Source organism: Siphateles boraxobius, unplaced genomic scaffold (genome assembly GCF_051911475.1).
Source record: "Siphateles boraxobius isolate OS27281-9 unplaced genomic scaffold, OSU_SipBor_1 25, whole genome shotgun sequence".
Classification (NCBI taxonomy): Eukaryota; Metazoa; Chordata; class Actinopteri; order Cypriniformes; family Leuciscidae; genus Siphateles; species Siphateles boraxobius.
In genome coordinates, this window is record NW_027508866.1 from 3,819,616 (window position 1) to 3,832,013 (window position 12,398).

A 12,398-nucleotide genomic window follows, 5' to 3' on the forward strand; every position below is an offset into this window, starting at 1 on the left:
CGCTAGCTCGCTAGCCAGAGATAATCATACAAGTTTGCAAAAATAACAGCAGCAGCCCAACTCAACTCACTCTGCCACCCTTCCTCTATGTCGACACATTCTTACACATTAAACTGAGTGAGAAGACAACTATATGATCTTATCATTTCAATTATGGTTTCAAGTATCACCAACTTACTCACCTGTTAGTTACAGTGGTATCCAGTGGTTAGCTGCTAGTTTCCATTTACGCTGTCAGAATGCAGGCATGTAATGTCTTGCACTGTTGATGGGGGCGTGACCCAACATGTCGCTAATATGGGGCTTGTAGTGTAAGTGACAAATTACTTGATAAAAAAATAATAATGCATACATTTCAGCTTCCTTTAGACCGTTTCTGTTCAGGAGGAGTTTTTTTTTTATTAAATGTATTTTCCCTCTCCTCAGACTGGGGGTGGGGCCGTGAGGTTGGGGGGGCCGGCAGGGGTGCCGAGCCTTGACCAGTGGTGGCCATGGCCCCCCCTGGCCACCACGTAGCTCCGCCCCTGATATATATATATATATATATATATATATATATATATATATACTAGCTTGTTTGGCTAATGTAGTTAACCTAAATCTTACCTTCAACGTATAGGTGATTTAGACCTTTATCCAGTTGCTGTGCCCTTTCAGCTCATTAGTTTCGACATCCTTCAGGTCTAGGTTGGTGGTTTACCGTAACTTCCGGGTTTCTTCCCACCGGAGCCTTGTTTTCGAATTCAACATAGCGGATGCGTAAAATCAGTGTACTCTCTAGCCGTTGAGTGCGCATCAGTTGTATATTAGTTACTGCGGTGCACTATGGGATTGAATGAGTGCACTCGATAATGTCCACTAAGGTTTCGGACACCACTAAAAATGTTTGTCCCTTCAAATGCCCTATTTAAAGTTATAGGGGGCGATTCTGAACACAGGGCTTGTGTTCTTGCAGTCTTTGTCTTCGTGCTCTACTTATATACCACCACCCGTGACACTTACTAATTGAACAAAAAGTTAAACGAATTTCCAGTCACTCACTGAGAGAGAAGTTTATTACACGTTTATTACACATAAGTAAATATTTTATTACAGACATTCATCACACTTTTTAAAAAGGCAACGTTTTTCTTTAATTCTTTATTACATTCTATAATAACTTTTCCTTTATGCAAAGAAAATTCATGTTTAAATTTTTTTAAAAGTACATATTTTCAGTTCCTTAAACCAAAGAACAGCAGAGCAACAAACAATCTTTATTCAGATTGTGTATCATATTGAGTTTGTTTGATGGTCTTTGCTGTGGAATCTGAAGTTCAGCTGGACTCACTGAAACAGGAAGTAGAAGAGCAGAGGAGACACCAGCAAGAGGAAGCTTCCCTTATACACGCCATCTAATCAAGACAGGAAGGAAATTTGTATTAATTAACACTCCATTGCTAATACATATAATTATAATAATAATAATAATAATAACGATAATAATAGTTATGAAAATGGCATGTTAATTGTTGATCAATTTCTCACAGTTTTTTAAAATCAATAAAAATTCTGAAAGTACTAGACTAATTCATAAGCTTCTCCTTTTCATGTTGCTATAGCTTCACACTATTTTTGACTACTTTTGATATTGTGCTGCTTATTAACAATCACTTGTTCATATTGAATTATTGTTTGTATAATTTTGTCATTTTAAGTTACCGTGGATGAAACCAAACTGCTAGCGCATGATCAAACAAAGGCCAATACCTGCGGCATTGCAAAGATCAGTGTTGCAGCAGCTCTTAGTCGTTGTCACTCCTGCTATCGTTACAGTCACTGGTACACATTCAGATGCGCACCCTTTATTTATGCCGGAACCTGTAAAGAATATATAAATGTCCATATAATAAGATAATAAAATAATTCCAAGTATACTTTCTCTCCAGCGGTATCACTTATTCAGCAGATTCCCACATTATACTGGACTTACTGATGGATGATTCAACCTTAATGCTTGAACATTGAGAAACTCCAGCGTCACATATCTCCTCTTTAACTTTACAGGAAGCTCCCGTCACAGATGTGCAGTAGTAACACTTGAGAGAATAACCTTCAGACAGAGAGAGACATTGAGTTAGCACCAGGGACGTGCACAGGCATTTTGAGGGGCAGGGGCTCAAGTGAAAAAAGGGCACTTCTCATTATTACGTATTTTTTAACTTTTTTTAAACAAAAAAGTATATATATTAACACAACTCTGACTTCCTTTTTAGAAAATTAATTTAAAAAGTTAATTAATTTTATCTTCCTCAAACTTTTTAGCTTCACACAACCAAGCATCAGAATACTGAATTGCCTGAATGTTTTAATCAAATACATAAATATTATTATTGCTATGCATGTACACACACACATACACAATAACTGATGGTGACATGGACTTAGTTTCACATTTTGAGGGAGGACTGTATAATCATCATCATCATCAAATAAAACCTTCAAAATCCACATTTAGATTGAGTTTGTTTTAAACCTACTATCCTCCATCTGTTTGCATCTGTAGATTTCTTCTAAATTCACCAATTTAGATGTCATGATTCTGCCATCATGTCCTTGATTTTCCCTGGTCTTGTGGCAGGATCATGACAGACCCATGTTTTGTGTGCAAGCACATGGCCTTTTGTTTGGGCCATGTGCTTGTGTTGTCTCGTTACTTAACCCTGCCCCCTTGTTATCCTCGTCTTGTCATTATTGTCTAGTCAGCTTCACCTGTCCTTGTCATTAGTGTCTCCCTTTATCATCCCCTTGTGTTTGCTGTCCTGTGTCAGTTCATTGTGAAACCTGCTGTGGTGTTACACTCTGTGCATCCTGCCTGTGTTTGTGTTAGTTACGTGTGAGTCATTGAAAATATATTACCTGTGAGTATCTTGTCTTAGTTATGAGTCCTGTGAAGATCCTGTTCGTGTATTTGCTGTTAGATAGCGTCTAGTCATCTGTCTAAATCATAGTCTAGTTAGTCATCCTCTGCCTTGTCTTGTTTTACCCCATCGTGGGCATTATTTTCCCCTTTTTGTCGTCAATAAATCGTGTGTTTAGTGTACTCTGTCTACGCCTGGGTTCTCCTTCCTCACCATCATAACAGAATGAACCGACCAAGACCGAACCCAGCAGACATTACGTCCTCTTATGTCAAGCATAACCCTGATGATCTTAAGGATTGGTGGCACAGGTCCATCGCTGACTCTAAGAGGGGCAAACTCCCGATTCCCTCCCAGGGAGAGCTATCATTGAGGGAGTATTCCCGGGTCGCCAACGAGAGGAGGTTTTTCCTGCCAGATGTCCTCCTAAACCGCTACCTCATTGCGGGTCTCAACTCTCCTCCACCCCTGGCTGAACGGGAGAGGCTGGTTTGCCATTCGTTTGCTGATATGGTGGATTGTTTATCGAGGAGAGAGTCCCGGGGGTCCATCTTGTCATCACCACCAGTCAAGCTGCCAGTGATTCCGGAGGGTCGTGTCCTAGGTGTTGTTTCCCAGGGGAATCAAGCTGGTCCCACTTCCACTCCCGAGACATCATCCGGACCCGAAGGTCTACTCGGCAAGCGAGGGAGACGGATCTCTTGGGAGTCAGCATCAGAGTCCTCCGTGACGGAATCAGCCCTCCTAGAGACTGATCTTCCAACCCCAGACACAGATCCAACCATGGTTCCCCAACCACTCACCAGTCCACCAACGGCGTCTGCACCGCGACCTAGGAAGAAGAGGAGGAAGGGAGCCTCCCGTCATTTGTTTCTGCTTGGTCCAGAACCCGCTGCTGCAAGCGCTGTCCCCGAGCCCTCTGCTGCAAGCGCTGTCCCCGAGCCCTCTGCTGCAAGCGCTGTCCCCGAGCCCTCTGCTGCAAGCGCTGTCCCCGAGCCCTCTGCTGCAAGCGCTGTCCCCGAGCCCTCTACTGCAAGCGCTGTCCCAGAGCCCTCTACTGCTAGCGCTGTCCATTTACCTGCTGAGAGAGTTGCGGCCGATCTAGCCGCTAAGTAGGTTCTGCAAGCAGTTTCTGCTCGTCAGGAGATTCCGGTCGTCATTGCTAAGAACCTTTCTGATTATTTGTCTTGTCTTGCAAAGATCCTAGAAGGTCCGTCCAGTCCTGTTGTGTCCCCCAGTCTTATGCCCACTGTTGATGAGAGCGCCGTACCCCAGTCAGCTGCCGAGAGCGCCGTACCAGATTCGGAGATGTGGAGCATGGGATCCCAGGCATCTTCTTTGAGCTCAGTCCCAGTGTCGCCTCCACGGTCGACTATTTCCCCTGTCATGAGTCCTGTTATGCCTTCTACTGTTTCCCCCGTCCGGATTCCTGTTCTACCTCTCGGTGTACCCCCTGTCTCCACCTCACTTCGGACTGTTCCTCGTGTGTGCTCGTCCAGTTCTCCCCGGACTCCCCGCCCCAGATCTTCACCTAGTCAACCCAAGACCACTAGTCCACCTATTCCCCCTGGACTGCCCCCTAAGAACTTTGTGTTTACTCCACCTCCCCTGCCTTGTTTATTGTTTATGATGTTTCACCCTAACCCAGTTATTGTCTTTTCTTGTATGCCTTTGTTATTATTTGTAATGTTTTGTTGTTTCATGTCTTTGTCTCAGTCAGTCTTGTCCCGTGTTTGATGTCTCCTTGAGGAGCGTCTGGAAGCCGCTCCTTAAGGTGGGGGTTCTGTCATGATTCTGCCATCATGTCCTTGATTTTCCCTGGTCTTGTGGCAGGATCATGAGAGACCCATGTTTTGTGTGCAAGCACATGGCCTTTTGTTTGGGCCATGTGCTTGTGTTGTCTCGTTACTTAACCCCGCCCCCTTGTTATCCTCGTCTTGTCATTATTGTCTAGTCAGCTTCACCTGTCCTTGTCATTAGTGTCTCCCTTTATCATCCCCTTGTGTTTGCTGTCCTGTGTCGGTTCATTGTGAAACCTGCTGTGGTGTTACACTCTGTGCATCCTGCCTGTATTTGTTTAGTTACGTGTGAGTCATTGAAAATATATTACCTGTGAGTATCTTGTCTTAGTTATGAGTCCTGTGAAGATCCTGTTCGTGTATTTGCTGTTAGTTAGCATCTAGTTATCTGTCTAAATCATAGTCTAGTTAGTCATCCTCTGCCTTGTCTTGTTTTACCCCATCGTGGGCATTATTTTCCCCTTTTTGTCGTCAATAAATCGTGTGTTTAGTGTACTCTGTCTGCGCCTGGGTTCTCCTTCCTCACCATCATAACATTAGATTTCTAAATTTTGGGGAGAAAGACTCTTGATGTATGTAAGTCATTAACTGGGGACGTTCTGTGGTGATATGCTTTAGTTATTTTGTTTATTCCTATTTACCTGCATTGTCCTGTCAATTAGATGCAAATGTGCGCATTTGAACTAGTTGACGCCTAATTTGCATATCAGTTTATCGATTGTGATGTTATTAGACACACACACTGTATTCACCTGTAGGGTCCCCATTTAGTACAGTAGCACTGTATGGCCATGATATATTTGCCTTAGCTAAACTGCTGGAGCTAACTTATTACATTAGCTAGTAGCTCATGAGGCATGCATGCTAGCAAGACACAGGTTAACTATATTTGTCTATGGCTAATCAGCAGTAAATTCGAGGCACTGGTAGTTTAATCTTTTGTTCATCGCCACTCACCTCAACACAAGCCAAGAAAAACACTGCTGGGAGGGGCCGATGCTTCCTGCAGGTGTGTGTGTTTGTGTGATGTGCGCCTCTGCGCAGAGACGCAGGGGGGAGAGAAAGAGAGAGCGAGCGAACGCTTCAGAACTGATATTTAGATACACTATTCAGTAAATATGTTTGTTTGACAGGGAAGCTGTGCGCAAACAGGAATATATATTATTTTTCAAAAATAAATAAAAAAGCACCCCAGAAAAAAGGGAACTTTCTCTTCAGGAATAAAAAGGGCAGGTGCTCAAGCCCCTTTTGATGTCTATGTGTGCACGTGCCTGGTTAGCACTCTACAGTATGATTAGCAAATAATACATTTCAATACTTGCTGTTTTCTATACCTTCAGTGAGAGAAATGAAAAGAAGAATGACGGAGACCTGCATATTCATCTTGTGTCAGAAACTGAATAACTATACAGAAGTAATGCTCCGGTTTCTTTTATGTCTGTTCAGAAAGGGGTGGGTTTAGGACTCTTTGTGACGTCCCCAAGGAACTAAGACAGTTACTAAGAAAAGGTAATCGGACACTTAAACAGATTGGGTCTCATTTAATTTCTGTGGAAAAGAGCTTTGTCTCCCTCCCAGTACTTCTCCAGAAGCATTTTGATGATTAAACAATCATTACTTATTCCTAGTAATCCATGCTGCTCTTTGTTAACATACCTCAAATATTGTCTCACTAACATTGAGGTTATTGTTTGAGATAAATCAATTATACTGTAACAAGAAATCCTTTTTTTTGGCAAACCCATTCTACAGATCCTACACTCCAAAAATAGCTGGGTTAAAAACAATCCATTTGGCAACCCAGCACTAGCTGGGTAAATATTGGACATAACAAATGCTGGGTTAAAGTAACCCAGCAAGTTAAGTTAAACATTTTAACCCAGCACGGTTGGGTTGCACAATTTAACACAAATTCTGCTCACACCGACTTAACGCTGGGCTAATTTTAGCTCAGTATGGGTTATTTCCATTTTAAGCAAATGTAATTTAGATATTTTATTTAGGCTATATAAATTATTGAATTATATATATATATATATATATATATATATATATATATATATATATATATATATATATATATATATATATATTGGTAATTTAGGAAGTGAATGGAAATGAAACAGTCTAAATCAAATAATAGTATTTAACGGCAAGTACATTAACAGCATCATAAAACATGTGCTGGGTTATTTTTTTACCCAGACTGCTGGGTCATTTTTTGGGTTATTTTCAAGTTTTGTTTAACCCACTGCTGGGTTAAATTTCAGTAGAAATGATGTACCTCCTCATAAACTACACATCTGGGTAGTAACCAACTGCTGGTGGTTTTCCAAACTGGAATAAACTGGACTGGTAACTGTCATTTTGTCTTCTGTCCTGAGGGAAAATTCCTGAGGTGATTTTCTTGAATAACTTTAAGGTTTGTATATCTGTGTACGAAATAATTACTCTACAGACCAAAAACATAGTTTCGACTTTTCTTTTTGCAATTACATTTGCCATTGTTGTTTGTTCCGCTATTTCACAAATTCTAGGTTTGCTTGAGTTGCAGACCGAGTGAGAGACGCGACGCAGAGATTATGTCATGACAACGGCTGTTTCGATACAATCAGGGTTAAAATCAAAGACTGTAAAAAAAATGGACAAAGCGTCTGTGACATCACCCATAGTTTTTCTGTATAACGGTTTTGAGGCCGTTTATGGGGGGTATGGGCGGCGCCATCTTTAAAAATCTTGGGAAATCCTAATCCCGCCCACCTTCTGGCCAATCCATATATGGGTAAAAGGGTGGGCTTTGTGTGAGACTGAGCCGGCCGGTGGACACGCCTCTTCAGCCAAGCAGCCTCAGCTATCTGTAACGTTATACTGTAAGCTACTACATTCACTGAAAAGCTGCTGGAGAGTACAACCCATCTGAATTTGCTGGTAAGTTGTGGTTGTAACATGAAGTTCATGTATGTCTCTTAAAGGCATGTTCAGACACCTTATAGTTATGTATCCTGCAAGGTACTATCCGGGTAAACTCATTTGAACAGTTAACAAGTTATGTTAAGCTAAGTTACTCCCGTGTGGGACATATCAGTCTATTCTTATGTTACATTTATTCATTTGGCAGACGCATTCACAGTGTTTCAAACGTCAGTTATAACCATAGGTAAAGTACCTCGGACGCTAACTTATCTGAGGCGATTTAATGCTAACTGTTGCAGTGTAACTGCCCACAAACATTGATGCTAAATAGTGCTAAGTATGTGAAATAGTAGTGGAATGTCACTTACTGGAAAAAATGGAGCGAAGTACTCCTCCAGTGTTGGTTAGTGCAGTTTATAGCAGAGCAACCCATTTTATGTACGATATTTCAATACAAATGTTCAGAAAAAGGATACAGAGGTGGTATGATGTGTTGTGTCAGATCATGGCCGAGACGTCAAATTTCAGGAATTCCACTCGGCGCAGTCCGTTATCAGCTGTCAATCAAGCTGTCAATCAAAGTTAACCACGCCCTTATTTGTCATTCATTTTATATCTAAATACGATCTAAACTAACGAGTTCGAAAAAAATTCACCCCCCTCACAGTTGTCAGGCACTCGGAACCTATCGAAAAATACAATAAAAGTCCATGGGCCCAACTTTTAAAAACATGGATTTATGCTGTGAAAACGAACATTTTAACATGGGGTCTATGGACATTTGCTCCCTTTTGGGACCTGCCCCTAGCGGATTTTCGATGTATTGCAGTTTTTCGCACTTCCGGGTAGGCTTCATTTTTCAGATTAGAATGTTGCCGCTTGGTTAAAATCAGCTATACTGCCATACTTACAGTCACAGTTATCTGTAATTAATCATCTTTAGTTTCACTTTTATGGACTTTCAGTTTGTTTTCTTTTATCACATCCTCCTTTGTTTGATTTTCCCGCCACTCATCAGTTGCCATGGACATTTATCAGATCATCACAACTGTCTGTCATCTATGGGGGTAGAATTGTTGCATTATTCCAAATAAATAGATTATGATCCAAAAATAAATATAAAGAGATTCACAAAAATATGTCAAATTGGCAAATTAAAACAGATTAAGATCCACAAATAATTGTAAAGAGTTTCACAAAAAATTATAAAACTCACAAATAAATAAAATGAGATTTGCAAATAAAAATATATATTTACAAATGTGTTTTATGCCACAAACACAACTCTGCCTGGCATTTATTTGTGAACCGCTTTCTGTGCATTTGTAAATCCAATCATGCATTTGTGAATCGTTCCTGTGCATTTGTAAATCCACTCATGCATTTGTGAATCGGTTCCTGTGCATTTGTAAATCCACTCACGCATTTGTGAATCGGTTCCTGTGCATTTGTAAATCCACTCACGCATTTGTGAATCGGTTCCTGTGCATTTGTAAATCCACTCATGCATTTGTGAATCGGTTCCTGTGCATTTGTAAATCCACTCACGCATTTGTGGATTTTGAAACACTTCTAGCCGACGTGCAGACAAATCCACAAATAAGTGGACTCCACCCACCGTTTACTCAAGCCAATCAGATAACGGCCACATTGAGCTGACCAATCGTAGCACGTTCTCGCTACAACCAATCACATTAGGCTTTAAACCCGGGGCGAGCTATGGGGGCGAGAACTGGATCTGATCTGATAAATTTTGTGGATATTTGCACCCCTGAAAGCAGCTGTAATAGGAGCTTGTCATGGTTGTCAAAAACAGGACGGAAGCAATCGCAGGTCAAACTCAGTTCTTTATTGAACAGTGAAAAGCTAGACAGGAACACGGGTGTGGACTGATGACGCAGGGACCTCGATGGTCGAAGACGAACCTGTGAAGTGCAGTGGAAACCCAAACGACAATCCAACGAAGAGACGACGACGAATCCAACAGGAACACCACACGGAGAGACAAACATCCAACGAATCCAACAGGAACACCACACGGAGAGACAACATCCAACGATCTGACAAAGGAGATGAGAGAACTGTGAGAATATATGGTGAGATGAGATCGGCTGCAGCTGGTGATGTGATGACGATCAGCTGGAGCGGATCAAGGAATGACACTCATTCACGCCCACTACACACGTGCTTCCATACAACAACATAAACACGAGACGAGAAGGAAGCAATGAACTTGTATACCGTGACAGTACCCCCTCTCCTAGGAACGCCTCCTGGCGTTCCCAGACTCCCTTACCTGTCGATTGAAATCATCGATCAGAGAGTGATCCAGGATGTCTCTAGCCGGAACCCAACTTCTCTCCTCCGGACCGTAACCTTCCCAGTCCACCAAGTACTGAAATCCACGTCCCCTCCGTCTAGAATCCAGAATGCGATTTACCGAATAGGTGGTCTCCCCATCTACGAGACGCGGCGGGGGGGGAACCGGGACTGGCGGATTAATGCGAGCATGAAACACGGGCTTGATTTTTGAAACATGGAAAACGGGGTGAACCCTCCTGTACGCTGGAGGTAAACTAAGGCGGACTGTCACCGGACTAATGATCTTGGTGACAGTGAACGGGCCAATGAATTTGGGGGCAAGCTTATTAGAGACGGATCGGAGAGGAATGTTCTTAGTTGAAAGCCACACTTTTTGACCAACGACGTATACGGGAGGCTTTGACCGGTGGCGATCGGCCTTAGCCTTGGTGCGCGCCCCCACTTGGAGTAGAGCCTCACGGGCTCTAGTCCAAGTGCGGTGACACCTCTGGATTAAGGCGTGAGCGGAGGGGACCGCGACCTCGGATTCCAGACTAGGAAAAATAGGTGGCTGGTAACCTAAACTACACTCAAACGGAGATAGGCCCGTAGCCGACACTGGTAACGTATTGTGGGCGTACTCCACCATGGAAATCTGTTGACTCCAAGAGGAAGGATTCTTAGAAACCAAACATCGCAACACCCTTTCCAGATCTTGGTTGGCTCTCTCGGTCTGACCATTGCTCTGGGGGTGGAACCCTGAGGACAGACTAACCGTCGCCCCCAGTAACTTACAAAATTCTTGCCAAAATTTGGACACAAACTGGGGTCCTCTGTCAGAGACCACGTCCATCGGGAGGCCATGTAAGCGAAAGACGTGGTCAATGACTGTCAACGCTGTCTCCTTAGCTGAGGGTAATTTGGGTAAGGGAATGAAATGAGCCGCCTTCGAGAACCGGTCCACCACAGTCAAAACGACTGTGTTGCCCTGGGAGGGCGGGAGGGCGGTGACAAAATCTAGAGCGATATGGGACCAGGGTCTCGAAGGGACAGGCAGCGGTTGAAGGAGCCCATCAGGCGGACGATTGGAAGTCTTACCAGTGGCACAGACCGAGCAAGCCAAAACAAAACTGTGGATGTCACGAGCCATAAGTGGCCACCAAAATCGTTGCTTGACTAAAAACTTAGTACGATTAACTCCTGGATGACAAGCCACGTTGGAGCAATGACCCCACTGTATAACGTCGGACCGTAATCCCTCCGGCACAAATAAGCGATTCGGTGGGCAACCGGGCGGAGGCATTACCCCTTCTAAGGCCGTCTTGACCTTCGATTCGATCTCCCATACGAGTGTGGAAACAAATAGGGTTTCCGGTAAAATGCACTCGGGAGTAGACGGGCGTTCGGAACGATCAAAAATGCGAGATAAAGAGTCGGGTTTGATGTTCTTAGAACCCGGGCGGTACGAGAGAGAAAAATCAAAACGACCGAAAAAAAGTGCCCACCGAGCCTGCCTGGAGTTCAATCTTTTGGCGGTTCTGATGTACTCTAGATTCTTGTGATCGGTCCAGACGATAAAAGGAACCCCCGCACCTTCTAACCAATGACGCCATTCCTCCAACGCTAACTTGACTGCCAACAACTCCCTGTTACCAATGTCGTAATTGCGTTCGGCTGGGGATAACCGATGAGAAAAAAACGCGCAAGGATGCATCTTATCGTCTGCGGGCGAACGCTGGGACAGGACTGCTCCTACCCCCACCTCTGATGCGTCGACCTCCACCACGAACTGACGTGAAGAATCAGGGGCAACGAGGATGGGAGCTGAAACAAAGCGGCTCTTGAGTTTGGCAAACACAGCCTCGGCTGTATCTGACCACCTGAACGGAGTTCTGGGGGAGGTCAAGGCAGTCAGAGGTGCGGCTAGTTGGCTGAAGTTGCGAATGAAACGCCGATAGAAGTTGGCGAACCCCAGAAACCTCTGCAGGGCCTTACGGGAATCTGGACTTGGCCACTCTACCACAGCCTTAACCTTCTCAGGGTCCACACGCATTCCCTCAGACGAAATGATGTATCCTAGAAAAGGAACAGACTGTGCATGAAAATCGCATTTCTCCGCCTTGACAAAAAGCCCATTCTCTAGCAACCTCTGAAGCACTCGTCGAACGTGTTGCACATGTTCCTGGAGAGACGAGGAAAATATCAATATGTCATCCAGGTAAACATATATGAACTGATCTATCATGTCTCGCAACACGTCATTGACCAGTGCCTGGAAGACTGCTGGGGAGTTGGACAGCCCGAAAGGCATGACCAAGTATTCAAAGTGCCCCCTGGGGGTGTTAAAGGCAGTCTTCCATTCATCCCCCTCCCTAATGCGAACCAGATGATAAGCGTTACGCAAGTCCAATTTCGTGAAAACGGACGCTCCCTGCAACCTCTCGAAGGCTGAAGACATTAACGGCAAAGGATAAGTATTCTTTAC

General features: G+C 43.7%; 1 protein-coding gene across 2 annotated transcripts in view; it reads right to left on the bottom strand.

Moving 5' to 3' along the window:
• LOC143749653 (ly6/PLAUR domain-containing protein 2-like) overlaps window positions 1-12,398 on the bottom strand; it is a 549,686-nt gene that overhangs the window by 450,178 nt on the left and 87,110 nt on the right. The window contains exons 3-4 of one of the 2 annotated variants that reach the window (XM_077242077.1): window positions 1,750-1,860; window positions 1,194-1,394 (exon numbers count right to left, since the gene is read on the bottom strand). In XM_077242077.1, the coding sequence (XP_077098192.1) occupies window positions 1,327-1,394; window positions 1,750-1,860 (179 nt within the window). In that variant the 3' untranslated portion in view covers window positions 1,194-1,326. Of the gene's footprint in view, window positions 1-1,193; window positions 1,395-1,749; window positions 1,861-1,972; window positions 2,093-12,398 lie in introns of those variants that run through there. The other variant, XM_077242076.1, reaches the window with a different exon arrangement.